The 26262-nt window shown below is 35.7% G+C and overlaps 1 protein-coding gene across 14 annotated transcripts in view; it reads right to left on the bottom strand.

The window, feature by feature from the left end:
- CADPS2 (calcium dependent secretion activator 2) overlaps positions 1-26262 on the bottom strand; it is a 337297-nt gene that overhangs the window by 183797 nt on the left and 127238 nt on the right. For all 14 annotated transcript variants that reach the window (XM_026067041.1, XM_026067039.1, XM_026067036.1 and 11 more), the window contains exons 4-6: positions 20235-20315; positions 16486-16722; positions 11706-11827 (exon numbers count right to left, since the gene is read on the bottom strand). In XM_026067041.1, the coding sequence (XP_025922826.1) occupies positions 11706-11827; positions 16486-16722; positions 20235-20315 (440 nt within the window). The remainder of the gene's footprint in view (positions 1-11705; positions 11828-16485; positions 16723-20234; positions 20316-26262) is intronic.

A 26262-nucleotide genomic window follows, 5' to 3' on the forward strand; every position in this document is an offset into this window, starting at 1 on the left:
AAATACTTCTTCACTGTGAGGGTGACAGAGCACTGGAACAGGTTGCCCAGAGAGGTTGTGGAGTCTCCTTCTCTGGAGATATTCAAAACCCGCCTGGACGCGATCCTGTGCAACGTGCTCTAGGTGACCCTGCTTGAGCAGGGGTGTTGGACTAGATGATCTCCAGAGGTCCCTTCCAACCTCAGCGATTCTGTGATTCTGTGATTCTATGAAAACATTGACATTCTCTTCTTGGAACTGTATTCTGAAGAACTGACAGCTCTGAATCTGACTCTTATTTGGGCTACAGCAAGGAAACACTGTTTTGATGGGTGTGGTATATTGTAAAGCTCCTTTACAATAGCTATCTTGTGCTATATTTGATATATATTCTGATCATTTGGATTTTTTTTCATTCAGGAATCTGATCATTTGGGATTTTTCAGGGTTTGCTTTTCATAAAAAATAATTATTGTGTTTTAAATAAGGTAATTAACAAAGCTTGAAATCACTAACCATTTCTCATAGAACTATGCCCACTAGGCGTACTCATGTATTTCTTTTTAAACATACAACATTATAAATATCTGAAAAAATAAATTATAAAAAAGTAAAATGACAAAACTGTGCATTATTTTTCTTCAAAGCAAAAATGTCTCAAATGAATAACAGAAAGGAATACCAAAGAGAGGCTCAATGCATAATAAGCAACTAAGTAAAAACAGTCATTTAGTCTTTTTACACTGAAAAATGAAAACAGTGCACTCCAACACTATTTACATAAGGCTATTATGACAAGTATTTTCATTACAAGCATAAAAGTGTATGAATAAGTTATTACTTAGTCTTCCTTTCCCATCTCACATTTCTTGAGGCAAGAATCAGCTTCCTACATTGCAGGAACCCAAGACAAGTCAGGGAGAAGATTTTCAAGCGTATGCAAGACTGACAGGAGCTGGGAACCATTGCTGTGTATTGTGTGAAGAATCCATGAGAGACTCCTGTCTCCCACCGACTTTCAAACCCAGTTAGTGGCTGGTGAGGGACACATGACACATTATGCTCTCAAAGTTTCTATATACATACTCACTGAGCTTCTAAACTTGAGAAAGAAAATTATGAATCCATCTCAACGCCTTTAAAGCTGCAGCATCTATTTTTTTCATGTTATTTTGTATGTGTGGCACTTGAAATTTTCAAAATGTTTTACCAGTTTTGGTGAACTGACAGTGCTTTTATGAAGCAGAAAGATGTTGTCACCTCATTCTAAAGATGTGGGAAAACATAAACAGATCACAAATGGAATGACCTATCTGAACCTGCATAGTCTATCAGGGGAAGAGCCAGCAATCAAATCAGAAAACTTCAGTGTTCCATCTATTATACCACTTCTCTTTTATTCTGAAATTACTTTTACTTCTCTTTCTGACTCCTACTGTTCTCATCAGCTGTCCACATTACTCTGCCTCTGTTTCTGTTGTCCTCCTACTCTCAGTCTGCTGGTATTACTTTTAAATAGACACATTAATCTGTGGATTCACACTTTATATGCAAAGAGGTTATTTAAAAATTTCATGATCTATAAATTTTCTTTCTTTATGTGATCAGTAGACTATTTTGTATTCTTACAGGACTGGATGTCCTGACATCTACCTCTGAGGATTCATGCACATAATAACACAGTGACAGCAAAGAAGAGTCCACTCAGTGTGGTGAACTATAGTTTTTTGGGTGTCACAATTTGAGATTCACAAACTGTTCTTAACCTGATGGCTCAAAAGAAAAAAACTTCCTTCTTTTTACCCCTTTTCCTCAACCTTTCTCTTCACTCAAAACAACAAACCAAAACTGAATAAAAACATAAAATTTCCTCTGATCCAAACACTACATCTGATCATATGTTTAGAAATTATGTCCAATATAATCTTATTGTTTTGTTTACAACAAATCTAAGCAAATTTTTGAAAAGTCACTTCCAACCAAGATTTAAGAACAGTATATTTTGAAAATGTAACATGGGACAGTCGGATCATGTCAAAACAAAGAGAAAGCTAAAGGAATGTTTTTCACATCAACTGTTGCTCATAAACAATTAAGTTTCAACAGTTCATTTACCAAAAAGCAAGGCAGGTGAAGAATGCTTTGAACGAAAAACTTCAAATCCATTCTGCCAAAGGTAAAATTTGAGGTAATCCTTCCCTCCCCAACGTTTTTGACAGACTTCCAACCATCTGGCTGTATCTACATGATACTTTGCAGGCAGATGTAAGCTGCTTCTGCCTCCACTTTGACCCAGCCAGACACCATATAGCTAAATTAGTATGACAGTTAGCTTGATTCAAGACATTTTTCTTCTAAGCAGGATTTAATTGGCTTTGGCTAACACCACTATTCATAGCTGAATGTCTTCCAGTTCAAAGCTGTATCACACGTTTAGATACTTTAGTACAATGTTAGAGAAAGCTTACATCTATCTGCAAAATATTAGCCACATTTGCAGTGGATCAGGTGGGAATGAAGATGGAAACAGATATATCATGTACATTAAGCAGTAGATAAACAGTCTTCTCTAAGCCTTGATTACTATAGTGAAAGAGTTAACAGTGGGACATGCATCTTTAAGGCCCCAAGGTTTCCAAAATGCACTGTAAAATTAAACGTAAAACTAATACCAGTCTTACAAGAAACGTGTAATGACAATACACACTGTAAGAGTAGATGGTCATTCTAAAGCAGCTCCTGTACCAGGAAGTTGTGAAATAGTTTGGGACAAAGCAGTTGGAAGACAAAGTAATCTGTCAATTAGAAAAACAGGACACAACATTTATTATTGTATCAAAAAAGAAATATTTCAGGGAATTACACACTGTCCAGAAACGACCCTATCTGAGGAGGGTTAATGTACCGGGGACTTCAAACTCTGAACAGAGAACCTACTAATCACAAAAGCCTCATCTTACCAGCTTCCTGTTTGAGGCCTAAGTCCTGCAGCAGAACACAGTGTACGAAAGCACCAGTCTTCAGAAGCGCAACCACCACACTGGGGCAGAAATTCTGATTGCCTTCAGTCACTTTATTAACATGCCCAGAACATAGAAGCAAAGTGAGGAACACCAGGAATTAGCCAGAACAATCAAAAAGACTACGGAGAAGAAAATAAAAAAATAACATGCTCTGCCAGAAGAAGGATTATCTTTATTGCTCACTACCCAAACAGAGTAGTGATTACAACCAACTTATCTCCTTCCTACTCTCACCCCAATTATTCCATTCCACAATGCTACACTTGTTGCCTAGATCTGTAAATATTCCCTTCTCACAACAGTGTTTTTCACAAATCTCTTATGTAGATAGGATATAGAAAATATTTTGGGGGTTAACTGTAGAATCATAGCAAAATTTAGGTTGGAAGGAACTTCTGGAGGTCATCTAGTTCAACCCTTGCTCAAAACAAGGCCAATTAGATCAGATTATTCAGGTTAATATCCAGTCAAGTTTCAATTATCTTTTAATATTAAAGCCTGTAGAAGATGAATATTTCTTTGTAATAAGAGAGGGGGAAAATCTCTTAGACAATATAAAATAGCAATCAATGACAGAACATAGCATAGAAACTTATTTATTTTAGAAATTCCATATCTTTTTCTTGGGGATATCATATGGCTCTTTATACTTAGGCTGATTAGCTATTATTTCCTTTCTCTAAAGGAGCAAGCAATTGATCAGACGTCAAGAATAACTGTATAAAATTGTCATTAAAATTCTCAGCTGAATCCATATCCCTTTTGTGAAACTCTTCCATCATTAATCCAGAACACAGGCTGCAATGAGTGTGTATTTTTCTTCTTCATCTTTTTCTTTGTAAAGCCAAGAAAACATCAGATAATTTCCTGCTGGCAATTTTCTTTTTCCTCTTCACAGCTGGATACTAGACAGGCATACATGGTATCTGTTCGCAGCATCTAATTTTTAAAAGGTAATTTCTTCAATCCCTACTTTGTGAATTGCCCCAACCAGGACAATGCAAAGAAGAATGACTTTCTAAAATATGACAAAATGAAAGTCATGATGGAATTTATCTATTGAAGATATAAGGATGAATCTTGGAACAAATAATAACAATCATTATACAACTCAGGCAAACCTATTTTATGAAAGCAGACATGCTTTGTTTCCTGTCATAATCTTTATCCCATTGACTTTCCTAAAATTCCAAAACATTTATTTAAAAATACTGGTCACCTTGGCCATGTTTTCTATATTTTTCACATCAACATTCACTTGTGACATAAATTATAATTATTTTATAAGTAAGTCAATATTACAGACAAATATAATAAATATATGTAAATGTGTGAACTCATTTTTAGTCATTTTACTTCACTGCTTTCCTGTATCTTTAAAATGAGGTATTTTTAGTTCAGTGGAAACAAGTACGGCTTCAATTTAAAACATTGCCCTGCAGCATCTTAACTCCACATTTCTTAATTTTATTAGGTGATACTTCATTTCAGATTGACAAAGAATTCAGGCCACACAGAGATAACCTTACACCTTCCTTACTGTTCTGCAGCAATGCATCAGTGAAGTATGACTTATAGGTTGAGTAAGGATTTAAAGAAAATTTGCATTGTACCAGTGTCCAAGAATCAGTAGGAAATCAATAGATAAGTCGCTGAGTAAATCTGTCAAATTCCTCCCCGTTGAACTGGACTGCTTGTGCCACAAAGTTTCTGTGTAATGCTGGAAAAGTCACTTAAAGCAGCCTTTACAAATCAACTGTTTGACCTTAGCTATTTTCAGATGAAGTTTCCAATATGGATAAGTCTGATTTACAGAAACCCACAGACAACTGTATTGACCTAGAGATGTGTAATGAATAAATTTAATGATGTATAATGCAAAATACCTAAAATTTAGCATCCAAATCTTTTTGTGCCTTAATTTCCTACATGTAAGATCACGCAAAAAAGGAGATGGTAAAAACCTGTGGGCACTATGACACAGGAGCAAAACTCCAGGGAAGCAGAGCCTCATGGAGTGCAATTATTTCAGAAAAGCTGAGAACTTGGAAGAACTAACATGAATAGGAAATTCAGTCCTTCTCTGGAGAAAACAAAATGCAGAGCAGAGCACTTTAAAACGCCTTTTTCTTTTTTCTGATTAACCATGAGGAAAAGGGTTCAAAGATCATTTTACAGCCAAAAGCAGTTATTAAAATTTAATAATAAACATTGGAGATGTTTTGAATTAGTAATGGGTGAGATTCATCTCACCCAGTTTAGATGCCTACAACACAGACATTGCACCTGAGTTAGTCATCTGCATTCCATTTACAACCAGTGGAAAGAAAATCATATGTTTAGGGTACAATTTGTTTGTGTCTTCTGTAGACGTCTAATCTGAGCTGGTGAATTAAGCAGGTGAATTTGAACAAGTTCAAATGTACATTCCTACTTCATATAATTTGAAAGTTAGAAGCAAGAAATTCTACTCTCATGTCAGTGAAGTTTCAAACAGGAGACAAGTGCAGAAAACACAGAAAAGAGTTGGCACCTCATTGCTCTCTGTACCCCTGCTTGGAAAAGTTGTGCTGATGAAAGCTGCTTCTAGAGCAACAACAGTGCCAGAAACAGAGAAAGAAAGGAGAATTCCTCAGGTAGAAACATGAAGAGGCCAGCTCAGAAATGCTGAGATTACTGGAACAACTGTATATCCTATTTCATCTTTACCTGGATAACATAAATTATGTCTCTAAGGTGTTAGCCTTTGAAATAACCTTACCAGAAGCACTGCTCAGTGGTTCTTTTAGATACAGCATCACTTCTGTGAATTTCCTAAAATGATGCATAAAATATATCTATGCCTTAATGAAAATAAGTTTGGATGCCAAGAGATTCTGCACCATAGCATGCTGAACAATTCCACTTGGGGATCATCTGCAAGATCACCTCTGGATCACCTCACTGCCCGTACCTGTAATTAAACAACTTCCATAGGTAACAGCCAAAAGAATAGGTGAAACCCATAAAGTAAAAGAAACTGTTTTAGAAGCTAAATCCTAAATAGAATTTGTCCTCAGAAGATACAACAGAAAGTGTATGAAAACAAGCTAGGCACAGTTAGATCAGGCACTATAAAACTGCAAGCTCATTATCCCTCTTTAAAAATCTCATGTGCAAGGATACTCATTTTAACAAACAGGCACCCCCCCAAAAAACCACCTGAAAAACAAACACACCCTTAGGTGTGAGTTAGGTGGGTTGCCAGCAACAGACCATTATGACTACTGCCTATCGGATTAGTAAATCTTGTCTAACAATTTATTTGTGTTTCTCTGTTCCTAGTTTCTTCCTATCTTCAGTCTCCAGTCTTATCTTTAGACTTGAAGCAATATGAGGCAGGCACAACTTTTACATTCTGCGTTTCCTCCGGTGCAAGAGTAAAGGAGTCCTGAGAAATAGCATAGGTTCCTCCACATGTGAACAGTACAAGGAATGATTAATGAAGAGTAATGGGACAGCTGAACTCTTACTGACTGAAATTAATCTCGTTTGTGTAGCTGAATGAGACACAGATCAATAACAGGTGAAACAAAATATAGGTGTGCCTTTCCTTTTCCTTACATGCTGTATACCTGTCTTGCAAGCACACAAGTTAGACGACAGCTGCGGGTATTATCATCTCTATGTTTCTCTTAATTAAAAATAAAAATTAAAAAGCTGCAGGGATCGTGTTGAAGAAATAAAACTAACCTATGCTTGGAACATTATTGTCACAGGTTATTAATGCTGTCTACTTCTTTTGTCTCCAGAAATTCCATCTTAGGGAATATTATCAAAACATTATATTAAAAAAATATATATTTTTTTTCCCCATGAGCAAGCATGTCATCTCAGGAAGTTCTAAATTAAAAACTTTAGGCTATTTCTTTTTTTAACTCTTATATAAAATTTTTGCCAAATAATCCTTAATTATGTATCCACAAGTACTGACTGCCACCCTTCAGATAGTGTATGGAATTAATGATGGTAGAGTACTGAATAAAAATAAAGCAAGCAGTATTAACTTTATTTGTGAGGTCTTGACTGAGATTCCCTGCCCCCTCTGGTCAGATATTTAATCATCCATTCTTTGTATGCTTCTAATACATAATACACCTTTTTATAAGGTTTATATATCACTGCAGGCAGAAATGATCATCTGATTTGTCTTGTTTACATGAAGAATATGCTGGTTGCATTAAAATTTTCTCGTTATATAAGATATGATCTTTTTACATTTCATACATATCTGACAATAGAATATCACTTCTAGTATTAAATATACTTAAAAGATAACATATTCCCAAAAGCCAATCATCTAGTTTTATCTTTAAGGCATGACTGTACATATCCAAAAGATGTGGATCCACATTATTAAACATCAGAATGAATGAAATTAATGATAAGAAAATATGTGGACATCAGCCTCCACAGGACTAAAAAATAAGCAACATCAGTAATATTTGAAAAATGAAATTAGCACTGGATTTTGCAAGATGACCCCCTGCGGTGTTACAGCAAAGTTACGCAAAGCTTCATACAACTGAAGGGGTTCCTCTAAAGGCTTACTGATCTCTAGCAGAAAAGGTCACAGTCTATGCTGGAGGGCTTTTCTGCAGGGCTAAAAGGCAGGAAACAGTTGGAAGGAATAAAGAAACATTTCAGAGGCAGTAATAAAATTTTAATAGGTTTTGCATGAGAAGCTGTATAATTGATCCTTTTGTAAAACTGCAAGACTTCACCTCAGTCGAACTATATTGTTTTATAGCATTTGTATTTTAGAATGACCATTAAATACTCAGTAACATACCTATAAGCAGAGCTTTACTGAGATTGTTAAGGAAGAATACAATTGTATGAAGCACTTCAATATAAACTCATAAGATTATTTTTCAAATAGACAGAAAACGGACAGGGTTAAAAGCAATAAGAAATCACAAACTATTTCTTAATGCTAAGATACCAGAATAAAAGTGTATTCTCTTCTCTTGGACTCTGACTGGACTGACTTCTCCTCTGAGAAGGAAAAGCTTTCCTAATTCCCTCATTACTCTCATGGAAGCATTTGGAGACTCAAAGGAAAACTTAAATGCATATTAATAAAAATCATTGAGTAAAATATTCAGTATTTTGGAATAGTGGATGAATCCTGAATTAAGTCTCTACTTGAATTACTCTTCCATTAATCTCCACACTAAGGTCACATTGGCTTGCACTCCATTTTAAAGCATTAGTCTGAATAACCACTTTTCTACTTCTCACTGTCAAAGCTTTTGAAACTTCTGACCGAGTAGTAGCATTGAACTTCACACACTGAGCTTCACAGATGAAAATAATAGGCATAAATACTTTTCTGTTCTGCTTCTCTTAACAAATATATCTATTGGTTCAAAACTATAAAGCCAACTACAGAAAATGCCTCTGACAAGCACGTGATTTGGAGCTCTTGCTAGCAGTTTCCCCAGGCTGATGGTAGTCATTGATTTTTCATCTCTGCTTCATTCTACTCTTAGTATGAGAGCTTTGTTACCCTTTTCTAGCTGCATGTCCTACATAAAATCTGAAATTACGTTCTCATTTATTTAAGATTTATTCCTGCTAGTGATTTAAAGAGTTGAACTGAGCTACATTCTTAATTCTCAAATTTTCTTTTTTTTTTTTTTTTACAATGAGTTTTGTGTTTCCTTCTGCAGCCTCATTAGATTAGTGTCCTTGATACCAGAAAGTGAGTACAGAAAATTATCCTAGTAAGAAGCCAGCTCCAGCAGCAGGCAAAGTAGGCACTAGGCTAGGGTGGCAGACAACTTGTTTTTGCCTGTATCAGAGAAGAGATGGACTGACTGTTCTGGCCTCACTGGTTTTTGGCCTCTACTTCATGACTTTGTCCATTACTGCCAAAGGACTGAAGGCACAAGGAGGCAGCTCTCTTCCCAGCAGCAACGCCACTACTAACAGGAGCAGAAAGCCACTTCCCATACTTCCTAGATCCAATTACTGACCCTTCCCATCACCCTGGGAGATTCATATCAGAAAATAGTGATGGGTGCTGGAAAAGGCAGGGGGGCAAGTGGAGGTAGACAACTGCTTGAGATGATGGATGTATTGATCATAAAATAAAAATTTTAGAAGGACTGGAAACTTGCTGGGACAGGGGAAACAGAGACAGAGAGAGACAGAGAGAGACCTTACCGTCTCCTGAAACTTCGTGAATCCTCCCAACTCATAATAATAAGTTCTAGACTTTCTTCACCAATACAATTATCTGATAAAACTCTACCAAGCCCTCCCAATTCTCTCTGTCACCAACCCAAAAAAGCAGTACTGCTACCATCAAGAGGACCTGATTTGGCTCTAACATAAAAATTAGACTGTGAGGAATAAAGGATCTTCCATTCCATGGGCAGCTTCCTCCATCTTCTTTACTGTTTGCCCATAATTTGCTAATTTCATGCTTGTCTAATTGAACATTTTCCTCCGTTGCCTCAAACTACATCTATATATATGCTCATAATCATACCATACACCCATGTCTCATAATTGCACTTGCCACAAATGGAACATAGCATGATTCAGAAGAGCACAAAAACCAAAGAGATTTTAGAGACATCTCTATCAGCTGTGCCCTTCCAAGTCACCCTGTTTTGCAGAAGAGCAGGTTTACAGCACTGGTAACTCCCCTTCCTGTACTTTCAGTGTACAGTTCAGGCATCTCTCAATCATCCCCTTTCAAATAATGCATATTTTTTCATACAAATACATATGAATTTTATTCATACAACACCACTTATATACCCCTTTTCCTACAAATATTCTGGTTGCTCTTGTCTTGATTTCACCTACTGTGACACTTCCTTTTCATAAAGCTTCTACTTTGATAGGTATGAAAATCAACTCACCTGTCATTAGCTTTTATGGGATGTGTCAATACACAGTAGATACATTCTGACTGGTTTTATGACCTTTACCTTAAACTGCAGCCCTCAGTATGTAATAAGTCAACCACGAACTGACAAAGATCGTTTGCCCACGTTTTGCCCACCGTATCTGGAAATAGCTACACATAAACAAAGAAATCCTTAACATCTAAGAACCATTTACTGGAAGGAAAATGATTTTGACTGAGATCCAAGAATCTGTTTATTCTAGTTGATTTAGAGAGAAGGAGATTTGCAGACCAATACCAATAATACCAGAGGTTAATCAAGCCTTTAAAACAGAAAATAACAAGTTCAAGGGGGAGGAAAAAAGAGATACTGCTTCAGAAGAAAGGGAATCTTGATTGTGGCAAAGGTTATTGGCAATGACTGCAGAGAACAGCACGAGAGCAACTCTAAGCTTGAAGAGAAAGCAAGACTTGCAGGAGTGCCCTCCAAGACGAGGCCCTGCAACTCGCATGGGATCCTGAGCCACCCAAGAATGCCCTGACAGGTCAAAAGATGAGCAGTGAATGCTGCATACCCAATTATGATCTTACTGTAATGTGTTTTTTATATTCACACATGTATTTTCAAAGTGTGTGTCTTTTATGTTGTCATTGCTTTCAGAAGTTTTTCTCGAAATCTCTGTTCATATGTTTCAGGTACAACATGCAAATTTTAAGATGGAGCATTCCAATGCCCAGAAGGAACACAGCCAGGGACTGTGATAAATCAATTTTACAGCTTGTCCCACCTACTTAGAAATCTGCAAGGCTGGTCTGAATATGTTATTATAGCTGACTGCTGGCTTACTTGTCAAGGCAATCTCCTATATGAGTGGAGAAAGTTTACCACATCAGGACTTCCTGCCCTCCCCTCCGTACCCACACATAAAAGAGGCACATAAAACTCTGCTTATTCTTTTACCTAACAGAAGTCGGTATTTGTGTTCTGAATGTAATAGAAGCTAACTCAGCTAGCTAGCTCCCAACTTAGTTTAAGACGTTTTTTCAGATATCATAGCAACTGCAATTTTTAAATTGTTTTTCATCAGGCACACTATGGTGCCAGTAAAAAACCCTAACATGCTGTCTGGAAAGTTATCTACAAAAGATTCCAAATGACATTATAACAGAGAGAAAAGTGTCTGAAGTCAGCGTGTAGGTCAAACAAATCAACTAAAAAAAAAAACACTTAATTTTCTTCATTTGTGCCACTCTGACTGGTTCGACCACAGATGACATGATGTTTTCCCCTCTGAGTCAGTTTGCTGACTGTGTCCCTCAAAAATTAATTGAAAGAAGTGGATCCTATAATTTAAAATGAAACAGGCTCAGCAGCTGAGTAAATTTTGTCAAGATTGATTACTGAGCATTGATTTTTCACCAATTGTACATGTTACACTCCATGAGGCCACCTTCACGTTAACCTGCAATACATAAAATCACCTCAGGCTAACATCTGTTGAAAGGTTTGTATTTTCAGAGGATTCAGAAAAAAACACAATGCCGCAGTCTCTAACTCCTTTCTTCGCATATACATTCAATGGCATTTATGTGGACATCATTCACACATCATACTTAACTCATCATAACTAACTATAATTTCTGTTTCCATTTCCCAGCAAGAATTTAAGGTAACATCCCAAGACAAACTTCCTATACCTTAGTCCTAAATTAACTGTAAGAACTGTACAGATATTAAATTAGATTCTCCCATGATACAAAATAAAAAGGTGCCTGTATAAAGTGACAGAATAGCTTACTGTGGCCTGGAAGCTTCTGCTTGGTCTGTCTGAAGCTTCTCCCCACCCTCCACTTCCATCGTGCAGTAAACAATCCGATTGGGAGCTACTGACTTTAAACCTTGCACTTCCATTATAACAATCTGCAGAAAAGAAAGCAAATAGCTTATCCATCTCATTTCAGAAAACATTACATAGCATAGATATTGCAGTATTAAGCTCCACACAAGAGAAAGAATAAAAAAAAACCCACTCACATTACTCTTCACAGACACAGAAGAATTTTAATTTTGCCTTCTTTTTCTAATTTCAGCAACATACACTAACAATGAAAAATTATGCTCTGTTTCTACTTAGACAACATCTGAAAACTCACTCCAATTCAAATGCTAATAGTTCCAACAGGCATTTTATGACATGTGAAGAATAGATGCTTCAGTCTAAAAGTCTTAATATACTTAATTTGTCAAAACTCTCAGACAGGTTCTGAGAGATATAATAATTTGTCAAGAAAATACACAATTATACAATTTTCTCAGATCTTATGTTATTTGATGAACACTCTTCCCTGTTATAAATGAATGTCTCTCTCCTATGCTCAGTGAACTCAGTATCTGGATGTTGATGGGTCTGAATGCACTCAAAAAATTGGTGCTGTGAGGTAGAGATTGCAACTTTTAAATCTCAGAAACGATTTGTGTTGTCCTGAGCAAAAGGCAGGTCAGAGCCTTGCCATCAGCTGCTGTAATTTCTTCCCCACTGCCCACCCCTTTTCCTTCTCCCACCACACTCCTTGCAGTCAAGTTCAGTGCGCATATGGGGGTGAGGGGGAAGAGAAGAGGGAAAAAAGCCACCTCTCGCAGCTGTGTCGTGGCTGAGAAATTTCCTCACTAGGGAAATTTTGAGCTTGGCAGATCCCATAGTTTTTCAGCTCCTCTGAGCTACTCAATTATATCTCAAAAGAGCCAAATGCAGTCTAACTTCAAGTGCTCTCTGTCTTTTATAAACATTGCAGTTTGACACAGTGTGAAATTATTGCAATTTTTACACTTCAGATGTTTCTAATTCAGAGAAGATTTGAAAAGAAAGTCAGGTTTTCCAGCTTGTTTTGGAAAAGCTGCTTTCCTTTTCAGCCTCATTTGGGCCTATGGGAAGAATCTAGGAAAAATGTAGTCCATTTAATCTGCAGAAAAGCTGAACTAAACATGAAAGACAGAATACTTGTTTGATTTAAAGGTGACAAAAATAATGACTACTTTTGGTCTCATTAGAAGTAATCAGTTTCTTAAGTCAGCAAGCACCTAGTCCTACCTAGTGCCACAGTAATGGTTAGATGCCTTGCAAAATTGCCCACATTGTATAACATTATAGTGAGATGATAGTCACTGGCCATTTAGAGCATTTTTAAATTACCCATAAATTATCAACATCACCTATTATTCTTTGTAAATAATAACAGCAATTCAGGGACAATGATGTAACCATCTCTGTTCTTTTCCATCTTTTGTGATCTAAGATTTCAAATAGTTATAAAAGTGATCAATGATCACTGAAAGACTGCAGTAGAGCTCCTTCTAGCTCATACTTCCTATACTGCCATTCTACATGTCAAATGATTATCCTTGCTGAATGCAGACTTCATGTTTATTCATGTTTATGCTGATATTTTTCCCCTCGAGTTTTCAATTTAATTGGATAGCACATTTGTCTTTGCTAGCATTTCTGGATTCTAGTCATTGAAAAAAATGCATTTCATTACAAAGGAAACTCTCACCAGCTGATTAACTAGCTCATTAGCTGATAAACAGCTTTCTAAATATTGTTTGTCTATTTCTTTCTCAAACTTTCCAACACCTTAAGAACATAACTGAGTAAAAAGATATCTTCTGCTACTACTATGATATTTTATTTATTTTATAAAGGTCTGAAAATAGGCTTTCTGATGAAATATCCAACTTTCAAAAGTAGTCATTGTTGCTTGCAGTGATTACATACGAGAGTGGCTCCTATCCTAGAGACAGTGAGGTCCATTCCCACCAGAACTTTATAAACATTACTAACATCCTTTGCTGTTCTGCCTTAATAATGACATGCAGTAGTCCCATTTTATTTTGGGGGATTAATGTTTAAAAATGCCACAGAGTTCCTGTTCATTCACATACCTGTGCAGCAACTCTCAGAAGGTATTTTTCTAATTATCACCATGCTCATGAGATAAGCATGCAGTAGTTTAGGGGTGCACAGGAGAAAGCTACAAGATCCTTTACAAGATTATGGCCACCTTTTCTGTTTTCCAACATATAAACTAAATTAAATAGTTTAGTATTAATTAAATGCTTTAGTCTTGTTAGGATTATCTTGATAATGGATAACTAACATTGTTCTTATTTGTGTATATATTCTCATAAAACTCTGTTGTATTATACGTGTGCATGCAATGCAAACATGCGCACACATGTCCTCTACAAAATTTTCTCTTGAGATCCTCACCTGACAAAAAATATTAAAGCTGCCATTGATTACATCAGCCATACCAAAAAATAGTCTGCAGTGAAAAACCACCTTCTTCCAACCTTCAAACGCTGGGGTGTAACATTTTGTAATCCAAGGCAAAAAGGAATTCTAGCCTGAGCAATGATTTTCATTTAGTCACCACAGCTGACTGGTATTAATTTTTCTGGTATTCATTTGCACTAGTTTTGAGTAGATGCAGGTAGATATTCCAAAGGAAAATATATTTCCCCAAAAGATTAATATCGTTCTTAGAAAACACAAGACAGCACTGCCTAGAATCTACTTTTGATGGGATCGAAAACAAGAAATAAATATAAATAAAAGAAGTGTTAGCTTACACAGTGAGCAAGTAACTCAGTGATTAAGTCCTTATTTCAGAAGGACTGTAGTCTGCTAAAACCCAGAAAACTAAACACAAAATTGTTTTTAACCTGAGTGCAGCTACAACGTGAACACTAAGGAAAGGAAGAAGAAAGACAGATGAACACAGCTATTATATCACATAACTAAATTATGTACGGAGCACCAGACAGCACTGCAAAGTAGTGGGGGCTAGGGGGGAGACAAAACTAGGCATTAGTGTTTTCTTTGTTCCCAGAAAAACGTTAGTTTCTACCCAGCATGAGAGATGAGATAATCAAACCTATTGCAAATGACTGACATGATAGAATTGGGGTGGGAAGAGATATGGAAGTATTATAATTGCCTGAAAGCTGCATAGATTTGACATCTTATTGCGCACAATCCATTTCCATTGTGCAAAGCTTTCCAACAAGGCACAGATATGTTGCAGCATAGAGAGCAAGCCAACAAAAATTGCAACAGAACTGAATAATCACTTGAATCTGATTTTAGGCTTTATTTTCCTTTTTAAAAATGGGACATTTCAGCGATTATGGTGTCTTACACTATAGGATGCTACTTGGGCATGGTGGAGGTAAACACATTGTGATGTCCGACACACATCAAGAAAGCACAAATCGCCCTATACATGACAAATTCTGATGACTTATTTTTCATTGTTCTTTGGTTTGTTTTTCTTTGGTTTGTTTTTCTCCACCACATTAAATATAATAACAAAAATTCTTTTAATTGAAATACATGGCAGGGCATAAGCATTCATTACTTTTTAGGTACTTCAAAACTATTCTTTGTTATGGTTATTTATGGTATCATTCCTGACTCTGCATTCAACTGTAGGTAGACAAGGCACATGTGATGGAGATGCACAGGATTTAGCATAGAAGCTATAAAAGTTCTTCTTTGTTTCATACACTTCAGCACTAAGACACTCCAGTTTTGCATGTTTGAGGAACTAATACTTTTTGCTGCACAGAATGATGGATTGTACTACTCTTTGAAAATTGATGTTCGGCTTTTGCACTATTAGCTAGTAATATTAAAATTGTATACAGTAGCAGATACCAATTATCTATTACACTTACATAGAAGATTTAAACTTCTTCAACTGTCCAATTTATGTCTGCAAGTCAAATGCCCTTACTATAGTAGTACTTGGTATTTTTGTCATTTATAAGTGTACATTGATGTCAAAGGAAAAAAAATGATCTGAACTTTCAAAATTAAAACATTAAAAAAACAGATGCTCTCTTCATTTAATAAAATACATTGTTTGAAAGATATACGTAACTTTTTTTGGTTATAAACTGGGTAGAAAATAATATATGTATTCTGTAGCATTATCCATTGTCTTAAATAAACTGAAGCTTCTTCAAGTGCATAACACAAATATTGTACCCTCCGACTGACAAATACCCACTCTGGCAATATCTTGATTTTACTATTCCTCAGGATCAGTATTTCCTGATATGAACATTTTCAGAACTAGACCTAAGCTATGATTCTATAATCAGATATGTGTGAGCAACTAGCTGTATTTTGTGGTTTCCTCGTGAAATCAGTTGAGCTCTATATGGATTGGGACTGATCCCCTATAGGTTGGTTTTCCTGCTTAATTCCAGTAAACACAAGGTTAATGCATTGAAATTTGTTTAGAGTTACAACAGTTGTGTGGGAAATTCACCTGCCCACATTGTTGTTTGAACCCAAAAGCAACTACTAGGGCAAGAGGAAAATCTGTCATATATTTGCACTCTAACGCCTAATTACCAAAGAGATAGAGCATAATTTACTTGTTTAACATAAAATATTAAAATGATAGAAGTAATCACAAAATCAAGGAAAGATTAATGACAAAAAAGTATCAAGAAATAGGTATCCTAGTCATATAAACTGCCAATAAATGTTAGGTGAAATGTGTGATTACCTCTAATGTGAACGAGAGGACGACATCAGACTTTGATAGCTGAATCTCATTTTCATCTCCTATGTCCAAGAAAGCAGAATTCTGTGATCGCTTCAACTTCTGCAGTTTAAATTCTGGCCCACCTTTAGACACTGGAAGACTTTCCAGATTTGCCATGAGCAAATTCACTGAAGACCGCAACTCTTCTATGTACATGTTCTCCATTTCTCTTGTTACAAATTTGGGGAATTTTCTTTCCTTGGAAGATATATTTTAAAAGTTAGGGACAAAAAATCACTAGTAATGCCACATTATACATTCTATTAATTTGCTCTCACTTAGAGATAGTTTATAAAAATAAAAATCTTAATTCCAGTGTCTATTTTTTAGCTCTTCAAAACAGTAAGGAAATGCCAATCCTGTCATATTACACAGATAATTTTGGCTAGAAGAAATGCAATTTGACTTGAGATTTCCATCATATTCTTCAAATATACTGGACTGAGTATCTTTTTGAACATTTCAGAAAAATAAAGTAAGGAATCTCTTTCCCCCAGATTCATTCAACCTTAAATCTAGGCCAAATATTTGTGCACATATTGCATATTCCCCCTACAAAAGTTTTAAGTATACCTTTAATTTTACCTTCAAATATTTTATAAGTTGACAAAATGAATTGTCCAATAATGATTTTGTTACTTTATCCATTTCCCCTGCCACCAAAAGTCAATCATTTTCATGCTTTTAACATTAAATAGTTAAATTACAGCCACAACATTAAATTCCTATCACCATTTATTTTTAATAAATTTAATTTATAATTTAATTTATAATAGTAATAATTTTAATAATAATTCATTTAGAAAGTAATGCTGAATTTACTATACAAAGAATTATTTTAAACAAAAATGTTAGCAAGAACTTAAAGTTCACTTTTTTTCCAGTGTAGTAGTTTGATGATAGTGTTTAAATACTGTGTTTATAACAAAAGTGGGCACAAATAAGTACATGTAATACACACGTGAACACACACAAAGACAAATTATATGCCCATTTTTTTCCCTCATGTTGAATATAAGACTACTTGAGAGAATAACGTCACTCATGATTAAGCAAAAATATAAATTATTCTAAAATATATATTGTATATATAAATATGGAATGCTACTCCCCACTTATAGTCTGTAAAGGTAAGCTTCTCTCTCCTAAACTGCCCAATTTTTATTATTAACTGTCATGAGGAATATCTTAAGATGTTTATATTAAATCCTTTACGGTCAGTTTTGTTTGGATAATGATGATCAGGCAAGCTAACTGTGACCCAAAACATTTTCAATGAGTCTAGCAGTCTGATTCATTATAGCATTACAGAGCCAGTATATTACAAATTGAAAAGGAAAAAAATACGTTATTTCTAGTCAAACACCAAAAACATGAGGAAAGGCTCAGAGTGCTCTAGCCAAAAAACTTTTACAGTGTTTTTCAAGCTATACCTTGTCCAGTGGGGACCATTCAAATAATACTATGTCAAAATGGAAGAAAGAGATGACAGACTTAATTATACTATTAAAAGACCTTTTCCTCTTTTTAGGAGGCTTCCCACCTCCATTGCTCCAAAGTAAAAGTTGAGGAAGCTTTTTACAGTGTCTTTTGCTGCATAATTTTTATGACTATAATCTTCCATGATTTAAGGCAGCACTAATGGAAGATACGCTGCAGCGTCAGAATAAATGGAGGCCTTTACTTGAAACCTGTAAAACCTGAATGTTTGGTTCACAGCTGGAGCTCTCTAGCATTAGCCATGTCTCTCTCTCCAGAAAATAAGGTGAGAATCTTCTATAAAGACTCGGAGACTCTCTCCCCCCTCCCCTTTATTTTTTAAGACAGTCAACTTTGTACAAATTGCTATGCTATGTAATATTGGAAATAACTTAAGGGCACAATAACCAGAATAGAATGTTTTCTTTCACAATGGTATTTTTTAGTCCAGATGCACAGGAATGCAATTATGTTGATCTGAAAAGCCCAAACTTTCTGAAGAAGAACACATCCTCCAGGACAACACTGGGACTTTTGGGGCTGCAATTGCAACATGTTGCAACATATCCTAAAACAAAAACCCTAGGGAAAGGTGTGAGAAGCTGATCCAGCAGATAAACACACACGCCTTTAGATCTGAAGGTGCTAAAATGGATTTTCTGGTGCAGTTCCCAAAGACAAACAGCACTGGCCAGTCTCTTCAAAAGATCACAGAAAAATTATCTTAGAACAGCATACCACCAATTATAATAGGTAGAAAATCCCATTAGGTCATTTATGCTTCGATTTCAATTATTTTAAATTTAGTCAGATGAAGAAACAGATAGTCAAATTTCCAATGATTTTACACTATCTTAAATCAACATATTTCTAAGATTCTTGCCTCCGATAGGTAGGCTATTTTTTTTCTTCCCCAAATAAACTTCTGTTATATAATTAACAACTTTTATCTCAAAACCAGCAAGTAATGTATTATAGGAACCATGAATGAGATCTTAAAAAATACTAAATGCAGAGATCTCTCTTTAGATGTGCTGATCTTTTGAGACTTCAGTTTAACAATTCTCTTAAAGGGAGGTAATCATTGAAAGCCAGCTTCCTTATCAGGAAAGATGATAGAATATGTAACCCAGTAACAAAAAGATTTTTCTTTGTTTTTGAGTTTTGAGAAGAGAGAATTTCATAGTTCATTTTAAAGCTATTGATTCTTTAGGCTTGAATTACCTTCAAAATTCTCACAGCTGCTAGAATTAGGACTAGCAATAAAAGCAATCAAAGTCCCCCACAAAAATTTCTACATTTTAAATAGTTTAAAAGATATATATGAACATTCTGATTTCTAACTTGCATATAACATGTAAGACATGGAGTTCCTTATTTTGTGCAAAATTTGCAATTGACACTGTGTGAACAGTGAGAATTTTCAAGTGATGATTCTGGTAAAGAAAGAATAAAGACAATTTTCTTTAAAAAGCCTATGTACATGTAGACATACTATATATTTATATATGTATGCTTGTAATATTTGATAACTTTTGCAGCTAAAGGCAAAAAGGGAATAGAGCTAACAGAGGATTATTGGGTAACTTTGATTATAACCACAGGCTTCACAGAAGATTGAAGAAACTTGAGACTCATTGACTTTCCGCGAAAAAGGATTCTTGCCCCCAAATTTAATAAGACATGGCTGGGGATGATAACAATTCCATCTGTGATACTTAATACAGGAGGACATAATCTTGTTCATTAAAATAAGATACAAGCTGTAGGAGAGACACATATATTTGGCTTTCTAAAATTTACAAAAATAATTTCTAATTTACCTAATCACCATTAATTTCATCTGTAAGACTCACTCGAAAGCTTTGTTACCTGCAATGCTAATATAGCCATTAACAACTGAGACTTAGACTATATAAAGTATATTATATATACTTGAAAAGTATATTGCATACAACATGTAGTAAGATATAATTTTTTTTATAAGATATAAACATTTACAACCCTAGGCACAGGGTTATAAAGAGTGCCTTTTCAAAGGTCTACTTTCTACTTACCCCTATTGGCATATATATACTTCAGAGTCAGAAAGAAATGTATCTTCCAAACTGTTATGCTTTCAAAAGATCTTTTGCTTAGTTTTAGAATCAGAAGCTAGAAACACATATTTGTACCCTCCCACTCACTCTGATACGAGGATACACTTTTGGTACATGAAAGCAGCCGCTTACCTTTGCCATTAGTTCTGCCAGTTGTAGACGTCCATCTAGTTCACGTCTGATCTGGGCTGCTTGTTCATCTGCATTATCCAGCTTAGATAGAAAACAAAAATAAAGTTCACTGTGACAAACATGCACTATGTTTTTACTTTATCTCAAGTAATGTAGTTAAAAACAAAACAGAAATGAATCACATACTTTACTTCTTAAAGTTAATAAAACACTATGCAAATATATAGCTTTGCATCTAACCAAAATGAAAGAAAGGTACTGGCCACCAGTTTTCCATGGCAGTCAGTGACTTAGAAGTACAGCTAGCATTCCATTGATTTTTTAATACTCGACTAAATAGAAGAAGCATTATTTCTTTATGAAAACAGCAGTTGAAAACATTTCTCCATGAAGCATAAAACTGGACTGACAGACTGGCTTAGAAAATGCAAGGAAATTTGCTCTTCGGTCCCATGAGTTTCCACAGGACTAGGCATAGGGAAAGAAAACTGTGTGGCTGTATCTTCTAAATAAGATGATATTTCACTCTTTGGCCCAAATACTGGCCAACAGCTCAGATTAAGGCATATCCTATTTATTGAACTTCCAATATATAGAGGAAAACAGAGGGAACAGTCATGACTCAACCTCTGATTTCAATCAGGGAGATAAAGGGGGAAGGCAGCATTACTTCACCTCAACAAGACAGCTGGGTCTCAACATAAAAGAGCCTAAGTCATTTTTCACCTGCTGAATTGTGAGAGAGGTGGAAAAAGCGTAGATGAAGTGTGGTTTCACCTCAGTGTGGCTGAACTGGCAAAGAGGAAGTAGTGTATCTGGGTAAGGTCAGGCACAACTTACCTTCTCTTGGGAACAAACGTTCTCCCAGGACAGAGCTGGACATGGGAGCCCTCCTGGAGGGCTCACTCTGTCCTGCTGCAGGCAACTGCTGGCACAACGCCAGATGCTTATCTGACCCACCACATTTAGTATGCAGCTAAGGTTTAAGGATACATGAATTGCTCTGCATTAAAGACCAATCTTAAAATGATTAGTAATGAAAATTGGGAAAAATTGGTTCTCTTTAATTAGATGAGATCTTCAGCTAAAGAATACAGAAGTAGTTTGTCTGGAAAATGGCTGATTACATCAAACTAAGTTTTTTAAGTAAGACTACTATTCTGTGAGACAGGCCAATATATAATACCATTTTCCTTGTGACACTCCTCTGCTAAATCCAGTAGAACGCATTGAACCAAGGCTGTCTTGAAAATTAAGCATTTCTTTCTTTCAAGATCTAATAAAAAAGGAATAATTAAAAATACACTATCCAGTGCTTAAGGATCAATTACACCATCCTATACAATCAATCTTACCACATGTAGCAACAGGTTAAAGCTCCCCGCTGCTAGTATGTAAGCAACGACAGAGAGTACAGTGTCATCACACAATCTGGTGGCTCACAAGACCCTTGCAGATCCAGATTACCAGAAAACAAGAGAACAAAACTGTCATGTCTCCAAAAGAGGCCAAGCTTAAACTGGAGAGCAGATGATGGATCATGCAGGGCCCTTCCATTAGGTCTGTCTGTGTCTCTGGGCCTAGTTTGACTGTGAGCATAAATGACAAGAACATCCTGGATTAAAGCAAATATTTGAGGTTTAACAGAATACTATTTCAGTATTCCACATAAATTTCAAATTTTGTACTCTTTCATTTTTTAACAGAGTGATAAGAGACTGTTTATTGAACTTGCTACCAAGTAAGTTCGTAACTTCTATTTTCCTTAGTATTTTAACCATATTATTTTTACAATTATTTTTATTTATTCAGTGTAAAAGTCAGTGTAATAGGAAAAACAATTTTGTTTTCCCATTTGATCTAAGAGAAGGTGAACATTATTTGAAGAAAATATCCCAGGCTCAGCAGTTGTGTGAAAAATATGTTCTTGAAGGGAATTTTGATGACTGAATTATGATTTCTGCAGAAAGGAGGATGTGGGAGAGTAGAATGAAGTCAAACCTTTTTACTGCTTCAAGGTACAACTTTTATGACTACCTCTATTACAAACTTGGCTGAAGAGCCAAAAGCTTTTGTTTAAAATAAGTAAATATTTATTTACTTATTTTTCCATTTAAAAACATGTGAAATGATCATTTAAGTTAATGAAGTTAAATCTGGTCTTGTAAATCTTAGCATTTTTTCTTAACTATTTATTGCTTCCCATTATTTATTTACATTTGAGTACATCAAAAATGTGCTAATTTCTGTATTTATTTGTTTTTTTCCCCTGAAATATCTATACATTTTAATGATGTTAACTATTGCAAAGTATGGAAAGAAGCTGAAAAACTGAAACACTAAGGAACACTGTTCTACTTATATAAAAAACAGGTAAGAATGGCACAGTAAGTTATTCATAGCTGTCCTAATACGAAGTAAAGCTGTTGATATTAGACAGTATGCAAAACTAAGTGACAGTCAGAAGAACAGTAACCTTGATATCACACTCCATTCAAGCTCATTCTACTTGTTTTTATTCTAAATTCAATAAAATTCATAAAAAACAACTTTGTAAGCAAAGAAGTCAGTGATTATGAATGACTAATCAATCAGAATTTAAATATCTACTGAATCTGAAGTGACAACACTAGAAAGGTTAAGTAGATTCTGCAAATGCAGACAGCAACTGGAATTCTTGAATTGTATCTTTTTTTTTTCTCTTTAACATACAGAAAACACTGGATACAACCCACAGTACAGGTGGGGAGCAGTGACAGGGGTTAACATCAAATGTATACTTTTTACTAATTCGGTATTCCTGGATCAAATGTACCTAAGACATCAATGAAGTACATGGTTATGACAAGCTATTGTAGCAATTATCAAATTCTAAATGAAAGCTAGGAAAGCTCACAACACGGCTCACAGAAACTGATGCAAATATAACATTACAGAATAGCAACTCAGAGATTTTTCTCAGTATTACAACAGAAATCTGGCTAAAAAATCCAGTGATTTTAAGTGATTGGCAATCACTTGAAATTCCAGCAAAAGTTTTTAAAAAAATTGGCAGTTGCACAGCATTACATAATGCTTCTCACCCTCATATCTGAAAGCATGCTATGCAAAAAATAAGAAGTTTATTGAAATCCAACTAACTTCCAGCTTTTTTGCATGGTCACTTTATCAGAATGATCTGCTTTCTGAATTATTTGCTACAGCAGATTTGAAGGAAATTATTCATTTGTATAGATTGAGTCTAATGCTACAGACACAAAACAGGAGCGTAAGGATCCCGAAAGAGAGAGAGGGGGAAAAAAAGCCCTGGAAATTATTTTCAAAGAGGCTATATATGACCTCCATTTAATAAAAACATTTCAGCTTTCTACTGGGGTAGTAATTACTCCCCTTAGCTATTTATTGACTCTACCAACAATAGGGGCACTGCTCATGTCGCTTAGACCTCACAGAACCCACAATTCTGTTATTGAACAGCAGCAACCTCACTACAAAAGATTCTACCGAAACCCAGATTTGTTTTCAGGGCAACATACACCAGAAGTCCTGACCAAGCAAATCAGTGCTCTCCCTAAACTCTATATAACTGGTCCCTGAAACATGTAACATTTAGATGGACACTGACTCCCACTTTGGGGACTAGATAATTCAGTAGGGAAAATTCCCAGTCTAGCAAGAGCATAAGGAAATTTGAGTGATATCTATCTTCTGAGTAAGATAGCTGTGTCACTTATGCCTTCCTCTATGCAAAAGATTATTACTTGCATTTCAAAAGCTTCTTCAGACAATTCAATAGTTATGAGTGACTGTACTTGAATGGATAAGAAGCTACTTTTCACTCAAAAAGAAAAAAATGAGGTAGCTCATCATGCTATTGTCCCATCTTATTTTTCAGTGGTGTCATATAAAACAGCTTTATAAATTAAGCATGCCACTGCTAGACTTCAAGCTATTCATTTGCAAATGTTTTTATTCATTAATAATATGGTACATATTTACATTTGATTTTATGTAATACAGCTTGTACACAATTCTTTATAACTGGTACTAGGAGTTTTGTCATTTATAATTAATATCTCTGACAAATCCATTAACAACCATTCTAGTGCTACATGTAATAAGCTTGACTTACTCCTGAAAAGCTAATTGAAAAAAAATTAATAAATATAATGGTTAAGATTTACCAAGTAGCACAGAACCTCTTAATATCACCAAACTTACGATTTTTATGTCTTCTGAATCCTCTTGCTAGTCTGCAAATTGATAGGGAGAGTGAAGCAGACCTCAACTCTTCCACCACAACCTAACATGGAGAGTAAGCAAGCAAACACACTTCTTGTCTAGGATGGGATTCAGCTCTAGGCTGAGACCCTTAAATTTCAGTGTATATATTTAAACTAGAAATCTAAACTCTCCTTAAGCACTACACAATGGAGCCCTGGAGAGGCTAGAAGACAGTTAAGGAAGATATTTAGCTGAGCTGCCAGCAAGTATAATGAGAATACAGCTACAGCAAGTACTGAAATGCAATAAGAAAAGATCTATAGAGCAAAAAAGTTGATGCTGAGGACCTGGCATAAAAACAATATGTATTTCAAGGCTTTTATTTCAGGTTAGCTCTAGTCTTAGTCAGTAGACTAAATGCTCTCTAGTGGGCAGATGGCACCTTCTGGTTTAGCTTCATCCAAAAGTAATTCAATTTGCTTGCTCAGAGACTGATCCATCGTGCGAACCAAAGCACTCTGAGTGGGGATGACCAGGTATGTTTCAAAAGAACATCCCCAATATAATCTAAACTGTTAAAAGCAGATGTCACTCTGAAACTGAATTCCATCCTCAGTTTTTTCATATTCGGTTATAGACAGAGTAAATAATAGTCATCAAATTGGTAGGGAACAAATTCATTTTTCATTGGTAACAGGTCCTTATCTGGAAAAAAAAATAAAAATGTGTGGAACTTTTTAACAAACCAGAAATCGAAAGTGGTTTATTAGGGCATGCTGACACTAAGAGTAGAGCATGGCACATGCTTGAGTTAGCTCCAAATGAACATACACACATACTAGTCTAGTGTCATACCTAGGTCACCAAGTCCTGCCTCTCTAAGAGTTGGGGCCTTTTAGATGGAGGACTGCGCTCTGCAAACAGCTGTACTGCTGCCTGAGCCTGGCCAGCTCCTGCCGCAGCACTGCACTGCGCCTCCTGGCTGCTACGGGTTTCCCCACCACTGTCCTTCTTTGCCACTTTCCAAGGTTCTCCTGTCTTCACTTATCTCTCCCCCTCCACACACACTTTCTCATTCTAAAAAGGAGCCTTTTTTTTTACTTTTTTTTTTTTTTTTTAGCGATGGAGTGGTGACAGTCCCCAATATACAAGTTGCCCAACATTTCTCATTGGAGGATGCTTTCAGTTGTTTATAACAATGTCAACTTCTAAGCTATGGACTAGAGTTTTCTATACTGTATTTCTGTTTTAACAATTTCAACCAAGACAATTTCATTGCTTCTCAAAAGGAGGCTAGGGAAAAAATACACTGCTTTAGCCAAGATAAAAAAAATGGTGACTTTCTCTCTGAAGATCCCTAGCACCATTTAGAAGTAAGGATCTGAATTTTAGCAATGCCTGGCCTGTGAAAATCAGCCCAGCTCTAGCCAAGTTATGACCCTTTGAAAATTAAGTTTGAAGCACTGGATGAGAAAGACACTACCTGAGGATAAATCAGATTATAAGCATTCTGACTCATCTTAAGGTTGTGATGCTCTCTGTCTTGAACATGTAGGGAGTCTACACTCCTCAGACTATTTGCTCATTTAAGAAAGATTGGAAGCTTACCAAAATTAAAAATCACTGTTCTGATCAACAGCAAAATATATTGCTTGACAAAGACTTGTTTACTGCATATATATGCGTGTACATAAACAGCACAGCACAGAAACGCATCTGAATGAACTAGTGTCTACATATTTTAATAGGCTGGAAGGAGATCTCATACTTTGCAATTCCTATTTAAATAACTTTTAAAAATTTT

The sequence above is a fragment of the Apteryx rowi genome, unplaced genomic scaffold (genome assembly GCF_003343035.1).
Source record: "Apteryx rowi isolate R43461 unplaced genomic scaffold, aptRow1 scaffold_252, whole genome shotgun sequence".
Lineage (NCBI taxonomy): Eukaryota > Metazoa > Chordata > Aves > Apterygiformes > Apterygidae > Apteryx > Apteryx rowi.